At 40.5% G+C, this 25,361-nt stretch overlaps 1 protein-coding gene across 5 annotated transcripts in view; it reads left to right on the top strand.

The window, feature by feature from the left end:
• PFKFB4 (6-phosphofructo-2-kinase/fructose-2,6-biphosphatase 4) overlaps positions 1-24,168 on the top strand; it is an 84,611-nt gene extending 60,443 nt beyond the window's left edge. For 3 of the 5 annotated variants that reach the window (XM_083156330.1, XM_083156334.1, XM_083156332.1), the window contains 12 exons: positions 4,257-4,323; positions 6,240-6,314; positions 6,575-6,631; positions 8,043-8,164; positions 10,263-10,470; positions 14,339-14,485; positions 15,982-16,086; positions 16,930-17,059; positions 17,231-17,293; positions 20,460-20,524; positions 21,065-21,137; positions 21,908-24,168. In XM_083156330.1, coding sequence (XP_083012456.1) covers positions 4,257-4,323; positions 6,240-6,314; positions 6,575-6,631; positions 8,043-8,164; positions 10,263-10,470; positions 14,339-14,485; positions 15,982-16,086; positions 16,930-17,059; positions 17,231-17,293; positions 20,460-20,524; positions 21,065-21,137; positions 21,908-21,915 — 1,120 coding nt within the window. In that variant the 3' untranslated portion in view covers positions 21,916-24,168. The remainder of the gene's footprint in view (positions 1-4,256; positions 4,324-6,239; positions 6,315-6,574; positions 6,632-8,042; positions 8,165-10,262; positions 10,471-14,338; positions 14,486-15,981; positions 16,087-16,929; positions 17,060-17,230; positions 17,294-20,459; positions 20,525-21,064; positions 21,138-21,907) is intronic. The other 2 variants (XM_083156331.1, XM_083156333.1) reach the window with 1 other exon arrangement.
• Positions 24,169-25,361: the final 1,193 nt, after the last annotated feature.

Below are 25,361 nucleotides of genomic sequence, written 5' to 3'. Positions count from 1 at the left end.
AATGGCACAAGACCGACACGACCGACGCGATTTCAATGTTAAAAATATTTTAACATTGAAGCCTATGGAGAAATCGGGTCCATCGCGTCGGTCGCGTCGTGTGCCATGTTAAGGCACACGACGCGACCGACGCGATGGACCCGATGGACGCGATTTCTCCATAGGCTTCAATGTTAAAATATTTTTAACATTGAAGCCTATGGAAAATCGGGTCCATCGCGTCGGTCGCGTCGTGTGCCTTATTAAAGGCACACGACCGACGCGATGGACCCGATTTTCCATTTGACGGTAAAATGGACCTGATTTTAAAGAAAATCGGGTCCATCGGGGGCATCGTGTGCCTTAAAGTTAAGGCACACGACCAAGAAGATTGTGGCCGTGCTAGGAAACAAGTACCATATATTTTTTAATATTAAATATATATTCATGTGCTATAAGCACATGAATAAAAATAACATGCCCCTTCACAGGAAAAAAAACCTGATTTTTTTGACACCAAAATTTAAAAAAAAAAACCTTTACGTTCAAAAGTTCACATTCCAGCTCTCCATCAAAAGATGGAGAATTGCTACACGGAGAGAGACGGAGAAAATCACTTAAAAAGACGGAGAATATTTCACATTGAATAGGGTTGCTCGCTTTTGGAGAGCAAAATGCTCCGTCCAAGGCGAACAAAGCACAAATTCTCCACAAAACACGGAGAACTTTTCTCATTGAATACTGCCCTTAGTCAAAAAGGCCATATAAATATCTGGCCAATAGGGTATGGAATCACAATAAGCTTACACGGAGGTGAATGTTTACATATTAAATAATGCTGCTTTTATACCAAACAGCTCAGTCGCACCTGTGATTTTGTACACTGGTGTGACCCGGCTTGTGACCCTATTTCCACTGCCAGGTTAATGGATGTGTTCTGAGCAGGAGTTATAGTTGGAATAGTGGCTTCTAAATTTGCCTAATATCATCATATGTGTGCGCAGCATCAGTGCAATTTTAACCCACAATTGCACTCACTCTGCCAGCTGTATTAATATAACAGCAGTAGCGATTGATTTATTTGCAAGAACCTCACTCCATATCTGCACAGCCAGTGTAAGACTAATGTACATACTGCAACTGCTTTACCAGACTGTATAAATACAGTGGGAATAACCACTGATTTATCTACAATAACCGCTATATGTGTAAGCAGAATTAATATAAACCTAATGCACATTTGCGCTTGCCTTGTTAGCTGTATCGACACAGCAGGAGTATCGACATACTTATATGTGCACATATATTTAAAAAATTTAAAAATTCAAAAATCAACTGTACAAATGTTTTCTAGTGAATAAAACCATAAAAGAATAACTGCGCATAAGGTGACACACACCAGCAGATACTGTATGGTAATTTACAAGAGTGCACCTGCAATAATATAAGAGGTGATACACACCAACAGATAACGCACTCAATTATAGAACATACCCCAGCGAATCAGCGATACATATAAAGCTGAAGCAAAGGCAGTAACAGCCATAATTGCCTCCTATGCTTTCCAATAAAGGGGTAACATTTGTACAAATCTGTCCTGCTGAAACTTGCCACAAATTGAAATAAGATCTTAGAAATACCAATTGCCTTCAGCATATATATAAGTTGCTCAGCCGGTAGCAATAAATTAAGATCGCGGCAACACAATTTATAATAGTGGAACCCGCATTAGAATCATATCTTGTGAAACTGGCTGGCACACTATATATATTTGAATTAATTGTGAGATCTATACAAAATCTTACTCTCCCACATTGATTGTATAACCAGCAATATCATTAATACCATATGCTGGCAACATGTTAAATTAAAATTACCAATTGCCACAAAATAAGATTTGACAAATTGAATTGGATAACCGGCAATACCAGCTGGATAATTTAAATCCTACTACTGTCAGTCTGCATAAGTGGATATATGGTAGACATGTGGAACAATATGTAGGGATTGGAGTTGCACAGATAATTCAATTTTATCAATATATATAAGTTGCTCAGCCGGCAGCAATAAATTAAGATTGCGGCAACACAATTTATAAATAGTGGAACCAGCATTAAAATTATATCTTGTGAAACTGGCTGGCACTAAATATACTTGAATTAATTGTGAGATCTATACAAAATCTTATTCTCCCACATTGATTGTATAACCAGCAATATTATTAATACCATAAGCTGGCAACATGTCAAATTAAAATTACCAACTCCCACAAGATAAGATTTGACAAATTGAAGTGGATAACCGGAAATACCAGCTGGATAATTTAAATCCTACTACTGTCAGTCTGTATAAGTGGATATATGGTAGACATGTAGAACAATTTGTAGGGATTGAAGTTGTACAGATAATTTATCTTATTAATAGAAGGAATTGGAATAGCAACAATAAGATCTACAGCAACCTTCTGTACTTTCATTTCAAGTACAATTACTATACAGTTACTTATATTGCTAAAAGCAACAAAGTATAATTTGTCTCAAAGGTGGCAACAGTAGACAACAGGTTCAACCCATTCAGTACACATAGAGTGAGAAATGAAACATTGATATTGGGTGACAATTGTCAAGTAAATTCACTTGTAAGCATCAAAACTCGCACAAAACAGTCAATGACAGAACAATCTAAGAATAACATCACAAGGGAGTAATACTATAAATAATAGACTACGAGTAATTTAATAAATACAGTTAAGGACTAACGTACCCACGACCTTACAGAATCCGTAAAACTCCCTAGTGTATAAGGACCTAACATAATTTAATATAAAATAAAGGACACAGATCACAATTAAAGTGTAATTTATTAATTAAAACCCATGAAATTAAGAAAGGGTTTTCACACTTATATATACATATAGAATATTTCACATACTGGACAGTTTTATTTTAAATTTAATCAAATAAAGTATAACTTTTTAATTCATACATTTCTTCTTAAAACCTCTCTTCGTGCGCCAACAAAAAAGACATTCTTCTCTGTCCTTTTGTTCTAATGGATGTGTTCCCAGCTTTGGCTATTTCATTGCAATTAATAGGTCCCGGGTAGCATCGACTCGTTTACACTGCAAATCATATTCAACTCTGCTCGCTAGCTGGGTTGAAATGCTGGGTCGACTCAGCATATTGCAATTGGATGCGTTTCCACAGCACACATACCGGCTTGCTGCACAATCATGTCCAATGACCGGCGATGTTTTTGTCAAAGTGGTATAAGGGGGGAAATTAACATTAATTCTCTGATGGGTAAATATTTTTGAATCTTTATAGGGGGCACAGTTTAATGTTTAACCTTATTAGGAGAGATACTGGTTATATTAAATGATCATTATTAACTGGGGTGTGTGTGCATGTGTAGCTAGCTCTCTATCGAACCATAAAAGGGGTGCTCCGTAGTGTGTGTATGTGTTAATCTTCGTATCGAAACAAATCTATTGGTACATAAGTGTCTTGTGCACAACACCACACAATGGGGCAGATGTATTAAGCCTGGTAAAGAGATAAACTGGAGATAAAGTCGAAGGAGATAATGCACCAGCCAATCATAATGTGTTTGAAATATGACAGTTGGGAGTTGATTGGCTGGTGTGTTATCTTCTTCCACTTTTTCTCCACTTTATCTCCAGTTTATCTCTTCGCCAGGCTTAATACATCTGCCCCAATGTGCACTGCTCACCCGCTAGGTCACGCACCTATGCGTTTCATCACTTGGAACGTGATCTTTGACCTGGAGACTGCATGCCTCCTAACATAATATTGGTCTCCATAAGATATACATTTTTCTCCATAATAGATTGAGATGTAAATGTCTATAAGAGGATTATTTGCCTCCAATACATTATTTCCATCCTTATGTGTGTGTGTGTGACTCCTCCTCTTTATATTGGCTAGAATGCATTTATTTACAGTTTCTTATATATTCCGTTGCGCTTTACAATTGGAAAGCATGGTTTCTGTTCATTCTTGCCTGCCGCAAACAAATATTTATAAATAAATACATTATTTGGGGGGCAGGTTTTGAGACGTTAACACTTGATAGCTTTTGGTTTCTATTTTTCACACACACAAAAAGAAATTGGGTTGGCTATATGTTTAGTGGCTACTCATGACATAAAGCTGCAGATTTACAATGATTACTACATTTTATTTCATAGCATTGTCTTATGAACCAACAAATGCTGTTTTGTTAATAAACCTATTGTGTATGCTCCTTGTCCACAGACAGTGTGCCTTACTGGCTTTAAATGATGTCCGAAAGTACCTTGGAGAGGAAGGTGGACATGTGGCAGTAAGTATCTTCCTGGGCTGTGCTATGCAGTAGGAGATAGTCCTCTATTTCATGCTGTTTGTGTTCCACTTGCCATATTATGTAGCATGTCCATTACGCTAAGGGGTGTATCCTATTCGCCATGATCACACCTGCTCAGCCTTTTCCACGTCTTGCTATATCACAGCTATTCAATTGCTCGCATGCAATAATTCTCTATAGGGTTTATCACAAAATTTCTCTTCACTTAAAAAAATTCAAATTCTACAAGATGTATGATGACCAAAAAATTTAACAATTCACCTTTGTGATGTGAGGCAGTAATGGTAACATCATGCACATCCACTGTTGGGGTTCCATGAGGGTTTGAAGTTGTGAAACTCTGCTCTAAGGTATTGCTTAAAAATCAGCCCAGCTCTTTACATTGTTGCACAGAGTTCACAGATGAATCTGAAAGATCTGTTCTGCCCTGAGGGTTCCTAGCAAGGATGAAGCATGATGTTTCCAAGGCACAACCAGGTGTGGCTAATTGGGGAGTCAGTTGATTTTTAATTAGAGATTCTCTGACAATGGCAAACACTCACCCATGTGTATTAAAGCTTGTGTGGTTATTCGGATTGCTATGGGATGTGCAAAGGTCAAATTATTAGAACTTTGCGTAAACGGGTCCTGGTATGCAGGTAGCAGGATGGCAGCAGACTGTCAGTGATTGACTCTTTGCTGCAGTCTGTGGGTGGGGACCCCCTCCGTTTCCTGAAATGAAGGTGTGTCACCACCATTTAGGTGGAGAGAAGAGGCCAAGGAGTTCGGTTGTTGGACGGAGGATCCCTGGCCTCTGTCATGAGCCATTAAGGGTGGCTTGCAGCACCTGTTGTTCCGCAAGCCCCCCTTAGCAGCCCTAAGCTATCACTGCTGCTTCCAAGGATCCACCGTTTCTTGTTTCAAATGTCTTTTGAAGGCAGTTTACATTCAGAACGTTTTTCACTGGTGAACCAATTATCCATACATTTCTTGCACTGCTTGGCAAAACCATGTTGCATTGCTTGTGGAAAGATTAAAATATGCAGCGAGCATTGGATACGAGATTCATGTCCAAATGCATCTAAATTAAAGCACCTAGACCGAGCACATACTTTATAGTACATTGAATTGTTCCTGCTCATTCGCTATTACAGGATAAAAAAGTGCACTTTGTATTTACTATCTTATTGGCAGGAAGACGTGTGTGCAAAAGGCGATCTGCATCTTCTGTGTTCCAGCTTATTACCTTCACTTCTGATAAGCTGTGCACATTTTATATATGGGTTTGTTAGTGACTAATGACTCTCACTATAAATACAGGTTTTAATGTTTAAAATATTGTACTTCTTAATATGCCATTTTTTTCTGTTATGGTGTGCTAGATAGCTTAAAACCTTACGGTGCATTATAAAACAAATTATACTGTTTGCATATCATTTTGTAAAAAAAAATGAACTTAAAGTAAAAAAAAAAAAAAAATAATTATATATATATATATATATATATATATATATATATATATATATATTCTTTAACGTTGCACTAGTAATTTATTTTGAGAAACCAACTGCCATCCCAGTTGATCACTAGGATCCCCTGCGATTCATGGTGTGCAGTCATTTTATCTGTAGGGTTCAGCACCCTGGAGAGCTCTGATAATTCAGCGGCCATTGGCAATGTATCCAGAATCCAAATTGGAAAGGAGCCAACACCGTCCAATCAGCATTCTGGGTACATTTGTTCTGATTGCTGTATTTATTTAGCGTTCTCCAAACAGTTTTAGTTTGGTTAAGTTACTCCCTTTTTTTTTTTTTTTTTTTATACTTAATTTATTTTTTATTTTGTTGTATCTTGTTCAAATGGTAAAATAAAAGCTGATGAACAAAGATTCACACCCAAATGTTTTAATTTAACAGGTTTTTGATGCAACGAACACAACAAGGGAGCGACGGGAGACCATACTCAGATTTGCTGATCAGCATGGTTTTAAAGTAAGTGGACTGACTCAACATGTGTCTTACAGACCTGTATTATTGCTCATAGTCTCATTTCCCAGAATTATTTCTTCTCTTAAAGTTTAAATAAGTGTAAAGTTGTCATCTGGAGGAGGGAGAGGGCTTTAGGGGGAGAGAGTTGCTTTACCTTTTTCACAACCAGTAAGACCCAATTAAAATGATTAAAAACAAAAGCTATGTATAAGTTGGGGCTAGTTCTGCATTGAAACTTTTTTTTTTCACTTTCCCCTCTGAAGACATTCTTTGTGGAATCTGTTTGCGTGGACCCAGATGTCATAGCAGAAAACATTGTGGTAAGCGATTTAAATTATAACTTCCTATTTGTTTACAAGATTCTAGCGGGCACTCTTCTTGCTTGTGCTGCATGGGCTGATGAAAACGTTAGGAATAGATTAAACGTTGGTAGGTAATATTGTGCTATTTGGGTGCCAGACCTCCAACAACATGCAGTACAAGTCAAAAACATTTCTAGGGTGCCACCTCCACGTACATATACGTAATTGATGGGTGATGAAAGTTTATTGGCTTCCTCTTTTCCTTCCTTGCCTACCCTTAGTTTACACTGAATCATTTTTCTTGTGTTTAAATGGGTATAAAATGAAATCTAAACTTTACAATGCATTTTACAAATGGTGGATGTCTTGTGTCCTTGTTATGTGTAGTGCTTTATAGAGGTCACTGTTGCTATTACACAGCGTTGGTTACTATAATATTTTGTGTTTTTATAGACAACCGTTGGGAGTCCTGGTTAGTGTAAAGCTAGTTTGATGCTTACTGAGATGTTTCCCACCACAGCGTATAGCTGCTTGCTGTAGTTGGATAGCGATGCAAATATATAGCAACTGGCTCTTATTTGGAGGTGAATGCAAGTACACGCGGGCACCCTCCTGTGTTACTATATTTGTAGCAGCACCTAAGGACACCTACCTCTGTATACAATGAAGTATTACAGCGAAAATTAGAGATGACCCTAAAATGTTAGAGAAAACCGTATATATAACAACAAGTGCTAATTGAGATTGCACCAATTTTCTTAAAGGGTATAAAGACTGTAGTTTAACAAAAATGACTTTTTAGTAAGATAGATTCTCCGCTCCTTTGCTAATACAAGTCATGACCCCAAAAGAAGGCAAGATTTCCTTGGAGCCGATTCAATACAGTCCTATGTGCATAGGCCGGGAGGGAGCTCCCAGAGCTATTCTTACCAGCGCACTGCCCAGTCCAGCTATTCGATTTCTCCTCGCACCCCTCCTGGGGTGTAATCAGAAATCTGACAAAACTAGGGTGGCTGATTAATGCATTGCGGGAGGCACTTAAATAAAAAATGCCGGCACTTGCGACTAAACACCTGCGAGAACCGGCGTCCTCGGACTGGGCATCACGCTGATTAAAATAGCTCCGGGAGCTCCCTCTCAGTGCTGGGAATTAAATCTACCCCATTATTTGTTTTTCCAGTCCATACTTATTTCATTTTGGAGATTGCATTCCTGTGTTGCTGAATAGAGTATTGGGTTATGTTCACAACATTTGGCACTTCTGCTCTTTTACAGGTGGAAGGAAAAGACTTGTAAATAGTCTTGGTTGTTGTTTGCTTATTTAAGCGTTCTTGTATTTAATAGCTTCCCCCATCGTCCCTTTACAGGCCTTACAACCTTCCCCTGCAGTCACATCTCTCACAGGTGTCTCCTACTGTTTTGTTTTTAGCAAGTAAAGTTGGGCAGCCCGGACTATTTAAACTGTAGCAATGACGAGGCCTCAGAGGATTTCATGAAGAGGATAGAATGTTACAAGAACTCGTACGAGACACTGGATGAAAACTATGACAAGTAATGTGATTTCATACACCATTCACCGATTTCCTATGTCTGCATGATGTGTACTGTTCCTGAGGAGCACAGTGAGACGGCCAGTTTATTCTTTAGTTAACTGTGTGCTAATTAACTGACTGTGTTAATTTTTAAAGTACACTAGAAACAAGAGCAATACATTGAGGCAAAGAATACACCTTTTGATGTGGAGATTTCTATGTAAATTTGTGTAGATCATTTACCTGTAGTCACTGTAGAAAATAAATCCAACTGTATGTTCTAGCTTCCTTTAGATCTCGTGTAATCCTAGCGGAACGTATATTCAAGATATCCTCCTGAATAAATAGGTACCACCTGTGGTTGTATTGTGTAAAGGCGGTGATAAATTGGGGCCATTCTCCAAATAAATCGGTGATGGATGACACAATGTCTAAATCAACATACATCTGGTCAAAAGGCCGACATGGCCTAATTTGGGATTTGTTTGTTTTTAACCCTTTCATACTTTACCGTTCCTAATCATACTCCACATATAGTGTGGCGGGCACGGCAGTAGCGGCACGAGTACACTTATTGGGGTTCCATGTGATTAGGTGTTGCCATTGACACCAAAAAAATAAATACGTAAAAGACTTATGTTGATGTTCTACCAGTGTCGACCTAGTGCATGTTGATCTTTTTGTGGTTGACCTAGACATTGTTGACTTCATATACCACACCCGATCTATGGGCTCCGCCTGTTGGCGTTCCCAATTAAAAAGTGATTTACTGGAGCTTTGATTGGCAAGGGTTTTGCTGATACTGGACGGAGGTGGTGGGGTGTGGGCGGGCATCTGTACCTTTTTTATAGAGCAGCGGGGTTGTGGGGATCGGCAAGTGCCTTAGTGTTCCTCTCCTGAATCTTGGGAGAGGAATATTCGTGATTTGGGTAGCTGCCCTTTTCCAGTAATGGCACCGAGATCTGTGAAACGACAATCAATTGTGATTGCTGATTGTATGGGGCCTCTAGTCCATTACCAAACCTGTGTGCTCATAAACAGGTGCTTCTGGCGTTCCCTGTGGACCTTCCCAGTGTCGACCCATACCACCCCTAAATGCAAGCTTCCTGTCAAACTGCGGCTAATCTGCGACATGTATTCGTACAGGTTTTTTTTTTGTTATTCGGTCCCAAGCATTCATGATGCGAACACGTCACATGCTCATTCTTTTGATAATTTCTCCTTTTGTGAATTCTCGGATTAGTGATCCATGCTGAATTACACCCTGTGTTCTGTCTTGTGGATTCTATTTTCAGTCGAAGGAATTTCATACAAAGTGTGTGTGTGTATACGCACCCTATTGCTGACTCACCGTTGCACACAAGACCTAGGGTGAAATCTAATAGGATGAGAGATTCAGAAGGTGAGAGATTTTGTAAGATTTCTCCAGTTTTTTTTAAAGCGGCAATCATTTACACTTAAAAATCAAACTGGTGTTGCAGTGTAAATGATTGGCGCTTTAAAAAAACTGATTTCTTACCAAATCTCTCACTTTCTGAATCTCTCATCCTATTAAATTTCAACCCTATTTTCAGGTGGATCCTGTCCTTCACACTGTTTGTGCATGAGCATATAAGTATAGGTAACTAGTTAGAGTGAGTTGTATGCTGCTACACTGGTGGGTGTGACTTGGCACATACAGGGGTGTCCTGGGTTAGTGGTAAAAGACAAATTCAAATTATATATGGTCCATGTGAATTTCTTGTAACAAACTTTATGTTTAGGGGTACCATGAAAAATATCGATACACCAGGACAGTTGTCCTTAACCGCAGTCCAGGCTTTAAGGCAATCCAAGCTTTGACACATGTGACCTAATTTGTACCACGGTCCGCTTGATTATACCATCCGTGAATAAGCAGGGATAGCCATAAAACCTGGCCTGTTGGTGTGCCTTGAGGATCACTGCTCTAGGGTTTGGTGATTCAACAAAGGTTGGCGACCATTACTGTTGGATTATGATTGCAAATAGTTTTTTTTGGAATGATTATGTTTTTCAGAAAGGGCAGAAAGAAGGGGTTTGGGAAATATTAACCTGGAAGACTTGTGAACATTTTTTTTCCTTCCCTTCCATTGTAGGGAGCTGTCTTACATTAAAATCATGGATGTTGGCCGGAGATATCTAGTTAACCGGGTCGTGGATCACATTCAGAGCCGCATTGTGTACTACCTTATGAACATCCACGTGACTCCCCGCTCCATTTATCTGTGCCGGCATGGGGAGAGCGAGCTCAATGTCAAGGGGCGCATCGGTGGAGACTCTGGCCTATCTAATCGAGGGAAAGAGGTACTGGTGCTTAGTGGGCGGCTCTATTTTTTTATACTTGAAAGGAACTTTGAGATTAATTATTAAACTAATTTTTTTTAAATAAAATATTTAGGTAGTATTATCTTGTTATAATTGTCCTTCTTTACCAGGTATTATAAACACCAAAACTTTTACCTGCCACCCAGTAATGGCTCTGATCCAGCTGCTTATTGCAGTGTCAAATGTTGCTAAGTCCTTACAGCTGGCTGCTGTGCTTTGTACATTACACTCTTATCAGTAGAGGAATCCACTGAAGTGGACAGTATGCCCTAAGGAGAGAGTTCAGTTTGTTTTGCAATGTGGAACCCTTGTGTAGTCAGACAGACAAGGCTATCCGTTTAACCCTATGCATGACAGAGCAAGTACCTTTTTTATAAATATATATTTCTCGATCCATGTTTTCCTCCATATGCTTTGTTAAATGTGTACAGTACAGGTGTGTCCTCCTATATGTAGCCTGCAGGCACTACACAGTGGGAGATGCCTGGCGCGAGTGTGCTGACAGGCCCCATGCAAGTCTAGCACAGGAACCCTTAATTTTTATATTTTGCTGAAAACGTGAGATGCTCAGACACTGCTGGTTAATGTGTTATGCACCACTTGTATATCTAGCTTCCAGATCAAAGCAGAAATAGACTTGGCAGGCAAGTCTATTTCTGCTCTCAAATCTGGGGCTGTGCGGACGGTGTAATGGTTAGCATTACTGCCTCACAGCACTGAGGTCATGGGTTCCATTCCCACCATGTCCCTAACTGTGTGGAGTTTGTATATTCTCCATGTACTTGCGTGGGTTTCCTCCGGGTACTCCGGTTTCCTCCCACAATCCAAAAATATACTGGTTGGCTAATTGGCTCCAAACAAATTAACCCCAGAATGCCTGTGCGTGTACATGTGGTAGGTAATATAGATTGTAAGCTCCACTGGGGCAGGGACTGATGTGAATGTTCAAATATTCTCTGTAAAGCGCTGCAGAATATATGTGTGCTATATAAGAGACTGTAAATAAATAACTAAATAAATCTGGATTGAAGGCAGTTAACACCGTTCAATTTCAATTAGATTTTTGCTTCTAGAAGCAAAATCTAATTCAAATCGAACCTCCTGGTGCGCCATAGTCACATGTGAAGTCTGCATATGTTAAAAATGCATCATGTATGTAATCTGTGTCCTATGTGTCTATCTTTACACATTACCATTGTTTAAGATCTACACTGCTGATGCATCTCCAAGTCACTTATTTTATTTGTAATACTTTATTTCTGTTCTCTGTACTTTAACTTTAAAAAGAAAAATATTCTGTCATCAACATAATCTAAAGAAAGATTGTATGAGGAAGCAGATACATACATACTGTACTCCAAAGAATAAGGAAATAACTTGGAGGAAGGAAATTATGTGATTGTGTTATTATTGCTGGTTAGGCCAGTTTGATGTTACCTCTTGTTTTGATGATGAAATGGTCTCTTGGATAAGGATAAGGAAGTATATAGGTAATATGGGTTTGTTAATATATTGCATAGGGTGACCGTTCTGTTGTAACTTTCTTAACCTGAAGTAATAATGTGGTATCCAGGATTTCAACATTGAAATGCTGGGTCTTGACACAACCGTGGGGCTGGCTTATAGGCCCTTATTCTGGTTCACTTGCAAAGGCAAATTATTACTCAAATGGACAAAACCATGTGTACTGCAGGTGGGGCAGATGTAACTTGTGCAGAGAGAATTTGGGTGGGATTTTACTTCAAAGTGAGATCTATATTCAGTGTAAGAATAAAGCAGCCAGTATTTACCCTGCACAGAAGCAAAATAACACCCAAATCGAACTCTCTGCTCAAGTTACATCTACCCCACCTGCAGTGCACATGGTTTTGTCCATTTGAGAAGGAATTTGCCTTTGCTAGTGATCCAGAATAAGGGCCATATTGCCATATGTACCTGCAGCCACGCTCCTTATTGAACACCTGTTTTGAAGTCAGTTGATCTGATACATCAGGGTTCAGCAAGTCAGCTCTGTAGTTATATGTTCTGGTCTCAAATGCGCTTTTTAAAAGTGTATTCATGCTGCAATGAATATTTGGTAGCAATGCAACAGTCAGCGCACACAGCTCTAGTTATGGCTGTGAGATTTTGTACCATTGGGATGTAATGTCAGACTTCTTGGAGAATGATAAAGTAGCGACTGACCAGTTCCTATCTGCGGTCTTGGGTTGTGTGTGAAAAATGACATGACCTGGTTGCTTGGTATTTTTCTCTCTCCAATGTATCCTGTCCTTTAGTGTGTATTCGTAGTTAGTGGAAGAAGATGTACTGTAGGTGTTGATGTATCAAGCAGTGACAGCACTGGAGAAGTGGGTAGAATCTCTGCTTTTTAGGTCTAGGGACCAGCTGTATCAAGCTTCCAAAAGTAAAAAAAATGGAGAGTGATTAACAACCAGCCAATTAGCTCTGCTATCCGGACACATGATTGACTCTAGGTCGACAGTCATAAGGTCGACCACTATTGGTCAACAAGGTGCAAAGGTCAACATGGAAAAGGTCAACATTCATTTTTGTGCCGACAGGCAGTATTTCATACCCTACCATCCACTACGGTGTGGAGGGAGAATATAATAGTGTGCCAAGCACAGCGAGGGGACGCGGGACACTTAGGGGGATATTCAATCGCCGTCGAGCATCTCCCGTGGGGGAGATGCTCGACGGGCCCTATTCAATGCTGTCTTCCCCGACAGCATTGAACAGGGTTTCCTGGCAGAACGAGCCCGACATCTCTAGCTGTCGGGCTCGTTCTGCCAAGAACAGCCGGGAAGTGACGAGCTGCCGGCTGCATCTCGTCACTTCCCGGCCGCAACTCGTGGCCACGCCCCCTTCTCGACCCGCTGCAGGCGGGACATTGAATCCCGCCTGCATGTTCTCGGTCGAGCTGACCGAGAACGGGACTGGGTCATGGCAGGCGAGCAAGCTCGTCTGCCGTGACCCGAAGATTGAATACCCCCCTTAGACTCTGTCGCTGTCGACATAAACACCCAAAAAACATGAAAAACTCATGGCGAACTTTTGACCCTGTCAACCATTAGTGGTCGATCATATGACTAGACCCTAGACCAGAGATTTTCAACCTTTTTACCTCACGGCACACTAAATAACATTTGAAAATTGCCAAGGCACACCATGAGATCCCCACAGGGCAAAACACATTGGCCCCCACAGGAAAAAATAACCTATTGGCCCCCATATAAAAACAATCACACTGGTCCCCACAGGTAACAAAAATAAAATATACTGGCCCTTTACATGAAAATAAGAGACCAGTAAATAACAGTTGAACTGGTGGTGGCTGTAAACTGGTTTGGGCATCTCTAGATCTGGGGGCACACTTGAGAACAGCTCAAGGCACACTAGTGTGTCACGGCACAGTGGTTGAAAAACACTGCCCTAGACATTGTAGATCTAAAATACCATAACCATCAGCTCCTACCTGTTATTTTTCAAACCCAGCCTGTAACATGTCAGTCAGGTGCTGGTTGTTTATCACTTTTTGATGCTTGATACATCTGGCCCGAAGTTATCATTTAGGTGTGTTCTGTCCAGTTTCTGTGGAGGATAATGTGACTACAGATGTGGTGCAATGATGCCCTCTAGAGAGAAGTAGTGTGTTTCCTAATGTTGATGAAGAAAATGTGAGATCTGTTGCTGGGTTTCCTCCTCCGTGTTACTGTGTGCCCCTTCCTCATTCTATTTTATTTCTAGAGCCAAAGCACCTGGAAAGGCTGTATTATTATCTAATCTAGTAGTTAGGGAAAATAATTTTTTTTTGTTGTAAATATTATTTATTTTATAATCTTGCCAGTTTGCACAACGATTGTCCAAGTACATCCATGAACAGAACATCCATGATCTTAAGGTGTGGACAAGTCAGATGAGGAGAACTATTCAGACAGCGGAGGCCCTAGGTGTTCCGTACGAGCAGTGGAAAACGCTTAATGAGATTGATGCTGTAAGTGTCCCTCGCCACTAATGTCTCACCGAAAGTGATTCCATGTTTACACACAGTGGGGGTAGCTGTTTCGTGTGCTTAACAAATGCATATTGCTGAGAATACAGCCTATAGGAACTAGTGACATCAGTAGCTCAGTGCCACCCACCTCTGGCTAATGACCCGATTTTTCGTGCGCTCGCAGTACTAGATACCGGGGCCCAAATAAGAGCCCCAGTCTGTCACTGGAATTGATCCTTCGGGTATATTTTCTAAAGTGAGATGTTGCCAATAGCAACCAATCAGATTCTCATCAATTATCTAGCACCTTCTGAAAGATAATAGCATGAATTTGATTTTAGTTGCTATCGGCAACATCTCTACTTCTATTAAACAACCCCTTAAGACCCCCATACATTAACTCCATTTGCTTCAATTTCACGGGAATGGGCCAAGAAATCAGCCCAAATCAGGGTCAGTGTGATGTCCCTTCAGGTCCGATGAGCAATACAGGTCCAACCTTGGACCTCCCTCCCGGCGGAGGGTGGGGAACAGGTCACATGCAATCCGTCACGAGTAATAGATCACATGCGTTGGCTTGCAGGTGACCGGCCGGGCATACACTAATGCGATTTCTCATGCCCAAGTGTCATCAGATTTTCAGAGATCTCTTACATTGTGCAAATATTGACTCTTCAAAATCAAGCATATTTCAAAATCGCGCATAGTAACTGTTGGAAGACTCAATAAAAGCTCACTGATAGGATGTACTTCCTGTACACGGTAAGCAATGTGCGGAGTATGTTCTGTGCAGAGTTACTGATTCCACAGCAACTGCATGTGGCTTCATATTCCTATTTTAGAGGGTCTTTACAGTATATGTGGTTAAACACATATATAATGTGCGTCTTCATTTGTACTGTTGCTGTGGCTGTTATTGATATGCTTTTTGTCTGTTTAAAAAAAATAAAACTGTCTGGAGAATAATAAACCAGCTTATATATATATATATATTTTTCTGTGTAAATTCTAAAAGAAAATTGATGACTTACGAGCCGGATTTGTCCTTCTGCACTCTTCGCCATTTGTAGGTCAAATTTACATTCAATCTATTCAATTAGGCCACGGTCTCAGAACGTGTGGATCACCGATCCATGTGTTTATGAAGAAACTGCGTCTGTTTTTGACTATTTAGTCATGTACTGTATCACCAGTACAGTGTTGAGTCACCGCAGAAGAAAGCTGCTGGGCTGGTTCCCCATACACACTGGGATATGCTCAGTGACCATATCCCATGGCGATATAGGCTAAAATCGCCTCATGTGTGTGTGGCTTTAGCTTAAACATAACTCGCGCTGTTCGTCTCACATTCGTGTAGACCACAAATACTTTGTCAAACTGGGGCTATAGCAGATTTTCTGTTCCTTGTGAGGTTTTATTCAGATTGTTTGCTGAGTAACCTCCTGTGGGACATTGGTATGTGTCTAATAGTGTTAGTGCTGTTGCGTTTCTTCCAGGGTGTGTGCGAGGAGATGCGTTACGAGGAAATCCAGGAGTCTCATCCTCTGGAGTTTGCCCTGCGTGACCAAGATAAATACAGATACCGCTATCCAAAAGGAGAGGTCAGTGTGTTTGCTGCGATAGATAAAATGGTGCATTGTGGGACTGAATAGACTACATCCCCTTCACTGACTAAGGAATTGACAATTCTATTTCCCCTTCACCTTATTAGGTGAAGCATGGGACCAGTCCTCAAATTGTCAGATGTTTAATGATTAACCCAATAGAAAATGTATTAGATTTCTGGTATTCTAAAGAATCCACTATTATCGCTGAGGGAAAAGCATCCTGTTTGTGCGTTTACATAAACAATCAGGTCTCTCACACACACCGTTCATAAACGCAGACAAAGCTTCTTTCTGTGTGTTATCTATGTACAGCATGCCAGGTTACATTAGCACACAAGAACAGCTGTGTGGTGTTTATCACTACCCATTACGTCTCTCTGCCAACCTGCCTAATGACCGTAACAAGACAGATTCTGATTTTAAGGGGCATTGTGTCAGCTCTTATTAACCAGCAGCATGAATATTGACCTCATTAACGTCGCCCTGTTTTATACTAGAATACCTTTTAAAACCAAAAAGATTCACGTAACACAACCTTTTGCGGAGGGCGCAGTCTGGGAAACCGGAACGCAGCAGTAAATAATACACCGGAATAGCGCGTAACTGTGGCATTATCTGAAATAATGCAGTTTCAGTTCATTAAGTAGATTCATCGCCCCAGTATGCCTACAGCATTGCTATTTGTTTTACTTGGACTGCTACCACAGATGCTAATTTTTGGGGATGGGGAAGTTTGTGTTGGCTGGTCTCTACGTTTCCTGTCCAATAGACTGGGATTATCCCACCCTGGACTGTGTATTGCTTTTTACATCAGCATTCCCCCTTCTCTACTTGCAGTCCTATGAAGACCTGGTGCAGCGTCTTGAACCAGTCATCATGGAGCTGGAGCGTCAGGAGAATGTGCTGGTTATCTGCCATCAAGCTGTCATGCGCTGCCTATTGGCCTATTTCCTGGATAGGACTGCAGGTAAGGGCAGGGTACATGCAGATAAGGCTATCTCCGTCTAGGCTGTGCTGTAGGGGCACAGGTGTTGGCCATTGTTTGGACTTGTGAATCATTAGCTTTGAGTGACTAATGTATTTGTCCGTTATAAGAAGGCCTAACGAAGCCTGTTCTTTCTCTTATTCGTTTTTACAGAACAGTTGCCTTACCTCAAGTGCCCCCTGCACACTGTATTGAAGCTTACACCTGTAGCGTATGGTAAGACACCTGTATCTTGTTGTATAACATTGATCTAGCTGTGGAAGAGTTGGGGTGATATAGAGCATTGGAGATGTTGGCCGTAGTAACCAGAATGTAGTTATTATCTATGATCAGGTGCTAGATAAATGGTAAGAAAAATTGGCTACATGGGCTACTATAAAGCGGGAGTAGCCAACTCCAGGCTTCGAGAGCCTACCAACATTTTCTAGGTCTCCTCACAGTATCACAAGTGAAGTAAATGGCTCCACTTGTGGATCTTTTTATAATTCGGTAATGCCCCATTCACATCGCAAATGCTGGGTTGCACTCTGGTTTTGGACACCGGTCCGTCCCGGGAGCAAACCGCCATTTACAATGTTTGATTTATTTATTAACAGTTTTTCTTATATAGCGCAGCATATTTCATTGTGCTTTACAATAGGAGACAGTGATCCAACAAACTGGGTATTCAAAGGTATGAGGGTCCTGCTCGCAAGCTTACAATCAACAGGCAATAACCAGTGCTGCAGATGTCAGATGGTGCGGAGAAGCAATGCAGGGGGAGGAGGCGGCATTTGGATCTGACGCAGTCTCCAAGTGCTGCCTCCTCCATAGTGTACACAGGACCTAGGTTACCCGTTCCCACGGCACAACAACCTGGGTCAGAGCCGTATTCAACCCTGGTTGTGACCGGGGTTGAAATGCTAGATTGCTCGACCTGGGAATTTGGTCAGTGGTGCTTTCACAACGAAGATCAATCTGGGTTGACCCCACAATAATCTGGGAATGCTTTAGCAGTCTTACAGGGGTATAGTAATGCGTACACCTGTACAGCAGCTCAGTAGCCTCGAAAATGTGAACTTTTGGTAGCTTTCGGATTGGAGTTGGCTACCCCCATGCAGAAGGTGGGTGTCCACACAAGCAAAAAAAGATTGACATGGAAATGGTTGACACATGAAAAGGTTGACATTAGTCTTTCAAAGGGCTTTATGTGTCACTGTAGATTTTATTCTGTGGACTCCATATTAGTTTGCTGCGTCCCCTCACATGTCTTCCTGTGCTCTCAGTGCTTCGGGCAAGATGCCTTACTCCACTACCACTGCGATCGGCACACTTTACCATTCACCTGGGCTCAGATTGGGAATGGTAAAGTCTGAAAAATTATATTATGACCTTTTTTCATATGTTAACCTTTTTCTTGTGTTGACCATATGGTATCCACCTATTGAGAGGCCAAATAACAGAAGGAATATCTTTAATGCCTCTTTTTGTCTTGTAAGCATATTATTGTTACTCAGACGTATTGGAGTAACTAGAAATAGGGTACTTATGTAATATCTGGGCTCCCTTTTTTCTTATGAGACCTCTTCCCCTCGCGGGGCTCGCTGCGCTCGCCACACTATATAAAATCAACTCCATGCGTAGTTGGATAGTAGGGGGTATGAAAAAATGGGGTGCATGTAACATGGGAGCCCAGATAATACATAAGTACCAGAAATAGTGATGTAGGAAAGCATCGGAATGGTCCAGCTTGTCTGTTGCTGCCATTTTCCCAGAAGCCTTTTATCTTTCAGTCTCACGGCTCCAGTATTTTTAAATTTCCTTCTTTACTCTTAAGATACCTCCTAGTCCACTCTACTTTTGTAACTGCGGGTGGAATTTTCCTTTCCTTTGTCCCCGGAGAGGTCTTGTTGGCCAGTTTACCAGTACATTCAGTAAATTATTTGTAAAAAAAAAAAAAAATTTTGAAGTGTAGCCGTGGCAGTCACCCACCGTTTAACCCTGTGAAAATTGTCACGCAAACGTTTGTTCATCTTAATGACCTGTAATGTTTACCTTTTTTATATAGGAAATTCACCACCTATTACAGAGTGCATATAATTCAATTGTTCATGCCAGTGAATTTTACCAGAAGTATGATACCACTTTCACATCGCACCTAATTAGGTTCATGCTGTGTTCTTGCTGGTACGACCCGGTAATTGGTGCGATGTGAAAGGGGTTACTGGGTCCCACAAACTGGTAGCAACATGGCAATACGAACCAGTAAAAAATAAGGGTTCTTACCGGTTTGTTGCCATGTTTCCATCAATGGAGGAGGCAGTGCTTGGAGCAGCGCAAGCACCTCCCCTGATGGCACTCCGTTGCTCCGTCGCGCCCCCCGGATGACGTCGGCAAACCGGCAATATAGTTAGCTGAAGCTATCTGAACAGATCAAAATGCAGGATCGCACCGGTACTGAACTGTTTCAAAGTCCCGGTACGCCCCTGCATTTTTGAGGTATTGAGATAAGTAATCACTATGCTACATCAGCCTCTATTTCTGAGACCACTCTGCTACAAGGAGGCTTTTGATATCTTTGCCTCCTTAATAAGAATTGAAAACAGCTGAGCGATTACAATGACCATGTGTGTGTGCATTAGAAATTAAGATGCTGCTTTAAATGTGCATGAAATTCTAATTTAATATATGTTTTTGTGCGTTGCTGTGCCTGGTAAGATTAGGATTGTATCCATCAGTGATAAACAGTAGTCGTAGTATTTGCATATCCAACTCCAATCTGTGAATTACAAAAAAGTGTAATGCAGATTCGACACAGTTTATATAATTCTCACATATTTTTCACCTATTGGTACAATGACTTGCTGGTTACACAGATTTCATATTTTCCCTGCAGCCAAAATAATCATTATATTTTAACATAATTGGCATAAATTAAAAGTTAACTTTTAACTTAATTCAACATTCAGGAGTTGCCCCCACACAGAGGTTTTACTTAGATCTCTATCCAGAGAAATTTATATGAGAAATATATAATCTTTTTTTAACTAACAATTTTTATTTTAATTGATATAACAAATGTGAGCGATGCTGGCATTTTTAGTGGATATTTTATATATCTCAGATGTTGACACTCAGACTTAAGGAATTGACCTTCTGCAAATAGTGAGTGCACTAGGTACATAGTGAATGCTTGCTGAGTTGTTGGGATGCATTTTCATCCAAGCATGTGTCATCCACTTAGATAATGGCTGCATCCTTAATTTGAAGGAAAGAAATGCCTTGTAAGAGTGGGCATTATAGTTATGCTTTTACAGATTATCGTTTCGTTCCCAAAGCTGCAACAACCTGATCTGCCTGTTACGCTGTAAATAGACTGTTTGTCCTCTTCTCTCTTGCCCAGGTTGTAAAGTGGAGGCTTTCAACCTGAATGTGGAAGCTGTGAACACGCACAGGAATAAGCCAGAGGTAAGCCTCGTTATGTGGTTACACACGGAGGGTAGTGGACATCTATTGAACTGGCTTGGTACTAGACATTGCTGGCCAAGTATCTGCTGATTTCTTTTCCTAGTAAAATCGTATATGTAAAAAAAAAATACATTCTGTACGGTCCATTTCATGAAGAGTCTGTGGCGTTTTCATCGATGGAGGCAGCAACCAATAAACCATCACAACACCAAGTAAATAGCCATGCTATAAGGAATTAAAACAATCAAAATAATTTTGTCCTTTATGAGTATTTAAGAGATATTTGGCAGGTATTTTACAGAAAGATATGATTGTTTCTGGTGAAGCGTGAGTTAAGTGCGTCATATGTCATAGAAAAAGGTTCTGCGTTATGTGTCCGCGTTCCTGGCACACAACCTGTCCTCCTGTTGGCCAGCAGTCCCACGAGCGGTCCCAGTTATGCTGTGGTTCTTTAACTTCTCTTTAGTTAAGTCTGTTTTGATGAGTTCATGCAAATCTATTTGAAATCCTGCTACATTACTGTCTGGTTCTGCTCCATAGAACGTAGATATATCCCGGCCATCTGAGGCAGCCCTGATTACTGTGCCCGACCATCGTGGACCTACTAATATTGGTGCCTCTACTTTTTTTATTTATTTTATGTTACTGCTGTCCCAACCAATTGCCTGCTTCCAAATTGATCGCAATCTTTGGCTAATCTTTATTTTTTTCTGAAACCCGTACATTAATTTCTATTTCTATGGTGAAAATGTGTATTTTCCGCAAATTGCAATGTTAGAATATGATTTGTGGCATGATTGAAGTCTACATTAATCTAAGCATCAAAAAGACAATTTCTGGCTTACACAAATCTACAGATGTTTTGTTTATTTGAGCGTTTCGGGGACGGTGTTGTCTTTTCCGATGTTATGCAAACTATATAATTGCCTAAGCTTATTCACAATTGAGGAGAGAATCTCCTTCTTCTAATACCAGAATGCAATATTTCCCTACAGAAGGAGGCATATGATTACCATGGTATATGAGCTTGCTGCCTTTTCCTTCATAAATAACAAACTAATGGCATTACTAATGTATGAGACATGAATTTGATATCTGCATTCTCAAAAGGCCATGTACTCCCTGCCAATATGGCAGCATTCTGTGTGTCACGTGACTGGAGCCATTTTCTTTCAGCTCTGTGACTTGCAGGAGTAATACTGGCGGTTTGGAGAGCAAAGTGCTATGCACAGCAATTCATTGTTGCTAAACTAATTGTACACATTGGTTTTTATTTTTTTCATTCCAACTCGCTTTTTTTTGCTTTTAATTCATTTAATCATATTTTTATTTTATTTTTATTCAATATTTTTCTTAATTCAATATTTTTACTCCCTTTTTTAGAATGTTGATGTAGATCGCTCCAGTGAAGAAGCTTTGGAGACTGTACCAAATCACTTGTAGCCATGGGTGTGACCCATTCCCTCCCTTTTACTCCTCTGTTACATTGAAGGACCCTCTGGCAGCTGATGGCGTTAAGAAAGATATCGGCTATAATCATGACCAACCCCTTTTAAGTAGTGGGACTGCAGAAACGGTTTAGTTCTTAGTCGGGTGTAAGAATGTTTAAGTCACAAATACTGTACAATATGTGATCTTCACTTTTATCACTCCTATATTTTTATATATATATTTGTTTTCGCCGATAAAATGTACAGTCAATGAAGAGCAGCCATCTTATTAGATAGTGTAAATATAAATGAAGATTCAGCTGTACTCTGGGACCCCAGTGTGAAAAACTATTTCCCATTGTGCAGTGATGATGTCTGCCACCAGGGGGCAGGCCTCTCTAAAGTGCTGCGTAAAGCTACCTCCTATACAGATCAGATGTGTAAGTATGGTTATTTAGAAAAATATATATAATAGATTCACAAATATTGAACTATTCTGGGATATAATTTTAAAGCATTTGGCACTAGTACTTTTTAATAAAAGTTGCACTGCCAGGAGTGATATCTAACACAGGGAGCTCCTGAATCAATTATACAGTAAATCTAGTACACAGAGCATAGGAAGCCTGGAATCATTGCGTTGTGTGATGGTCGGCAACATCCTGGTGTTTGTGTGTAAAACGGTTGTCCCTGCGGTTGCATGTGGAAAGAGGGAAATCATACTGTACTATATAGCCAGCCCTTCTGAGCTGTAGTACTACAGTACCGTAGAGGTAGAAGAAGCTTTAGGGTCACCTGGTGCAGAATCTCAATGTAAAGTAAACTAGCTACGGTTTAGCACACAGAATTATACCATAGGGCATAATTGCACAAAGCACAATGAGTTCTTATTAGCCCCCTGCTTGTCAGAAATGGGTGACTGGGGAGGAATCTGCACCTGCCCTATATCATGTGGCTGTGCACAATATGGAGTTCCGTGTCTCTAAATGCTCATGCACCTTATGAAGACGCCATCCGTCCATCCAGTTATCTACTGATGAATTGACTAGTGCTGATCTGAGCAAGGATTGTTCTGGAGGGTTTTTATGTATACTTTTTATACGCTGCACATGTAACATGTAATGGCTTAACACTTCAGCTGCTGGATAATGAGGTACTGCGGTTAGTGTGTAAAGTGCAATATGTACAGGACTGTTCTCTGCAATGAATTAACACTGCTCGTATTTAATAGGATGAAGGCAGGATTTTTGTTAATGTTTAAACCTGTATTGTTCATTTACATGCAATTCTCTTCATAAAAGTATTTTCAACATACTAGTAGAAAATGGTTTATGATGGATAGTCTGTGTGCAAATGTATCCCGCCTCCCCTCCCTTATACACATTAACTGTTCAGTCACATCTTTGATGCTTTCGTTCACTTCAGATTTTCTATATACTGTATATATATATATTATGAGGGGGAGACTTTTGTGCATTATTGATTTTTGTGTACAGTGCAGGTTAATGTTTTCTTTAACAATAAGTAAAGGTTTCCACTGTGTATGCCTGAGCACTCCCCTTAACTATATTCCAATCCGGTTAAACACTGCATTTCAGCATGCCGTACATAGCATTTACATGTGAGTGGATATCAATGAACTCTCATTAATCTGTTATGCTGTTTTACAATTTGTTTCTTTTGTTTGTGTAATATGAATTCATGATTTAGTTGCATCCATCTTCTGTACATAGTGGAGGCTGCCATTTTGTGCTCTGAACCAATTTAAGAGTTGTGCCTTTAGGTGTAGCTTTAAGTGGAGGGGTTTCTCAGAGCAGTCAATGAGATCCTTATTATCAGGTGTCTAGAAAATGAAAGCTAGAATCTCTTACTGGATGCTGTGAACAACACCTTCATGTGTGTCACAAGCTCTTGGACTGATAAGCCAACAATTGTCCCAATCCACAAAATGGCTGCTGACACTGTAGTAAAGATGGATACACTTTTTAAGCTTTGCTTTTTATTCTATATCTTATTATTTTATCACTATGTCTGTCCCCTGTCTTTTATGGTGTTGCAAATAAGGCAGATGTTAAATAACTAAAGTTCTCTAGCTGTGAAGAAGACCAGGAACTCTGGGAATGTAATAATTGTTTAATGCACAGATAGCTTTCTGTATGTGTGATTACAATGCTGCTTGAATGAAACTGTTAAATACAAGCAATCCATTCTCCATCTTTGGCTCTGCTCTGTTATTTCAACGATATGGCTTGAAGATATTGCAAGTATGGTTCAGGCACAGAATAACCGCACACTGTTTTAAATGTTGTTGTTTTTTTTGTATATGGGATAACCCTTCCTCATGGTCAGGCCCTATTTCACACTGGAGAGTAGAGCTAAAGAGAGGGTGTGGGATGTGGCTGGAGCACTTTGGGTACAGAAAAGTCCATTAGTACATAGGGTGCTATTAGGACTTCAGTGGACTGTAAGTTTTATTTTAATGCTTAGGTGCATTGGGGTATCTATAAAAGGGTCAGAATGTATGGTGTGCATGGGCCCCTGCATCAAGGAAGGCACACACTGCACCCATGTGTAAGTGCTTAACTTTCTGGAGCCCCACATTGGCACTGCAGCAAAAATCCCTGGGAAAATGGCCACTGTGCATTAGTGCGTACTCACCGGAACATGAAGGTTGCTAAGTTTCCAGAGTCCGGTAGACTGTGGCACAATTCCAGTGCGTACTGCGCCATGGAGAGGAAGCGGGTCCATCTGGAGTGTGTGCCTGGACCCACTCCTCGATTACACCAACACGCCAGTGGGAACTGGGAAGAGTCACAGGCTGTCATTCATTCATTGTCACACACTGCACAAAATTTATATTTTAGCTTGTTTTTTTGCACATTTTAAATAACATGCTCTGGGCAATAACTGGTGAGAAAAAGTGGATGGTGATAAAGTACCAGCCAATCGGCTTCCAATTGCCACACACTGTCTGTGAGCCATCTGGATAATATTTTTCAATCTACACGGTCAATAGGTTGGCACCAGAAGGTTGACAATGATGAAATGCACTAGGCTGATATTGACAAAAGGTGGACACAAGTAAAATGTTGACGTGGAAATGTTAGACATGAGTTTTTCATGATTTTTTTGTAAGGCCAAGGTTAGTAGAGGTGGTGGCATTTTCTGGCTATCAAAACCTTGGCCAAGGTGGTAAGACAAAGGGCATATCGATATATTATTGGAGAATGTGTCTCTTCTAGATCTAACCCCATATAAGCTTAGCATAGCTTGGGCTGACCCTGTCGGAAGAGTCTGTTCAGTAAGTACTATATCTCTCCATACCTTTAACCAGAAGGCATATATTGGTGGGCAAGTCCACAGCACGTGCCAGAAATCAGCTCCTTCCAATCCACATTTTGGGCAAA

This window comes from Crinia signifera, chromosome 8 (genome assembly GCF_055691185.1).
Source record: "Crinia signifera chromosome 8, ASM5569118v1, whole genome shotgun sequence".
Lineage (NCBI taxonomy): Eukaryota > Metazoa > Chordata > Amphibia > Anura > Myobatrachidae > Crinia > Crinia signifera.
This window is presented reverse-complemented; position numbering and strand designations above follow the sequence as displayed.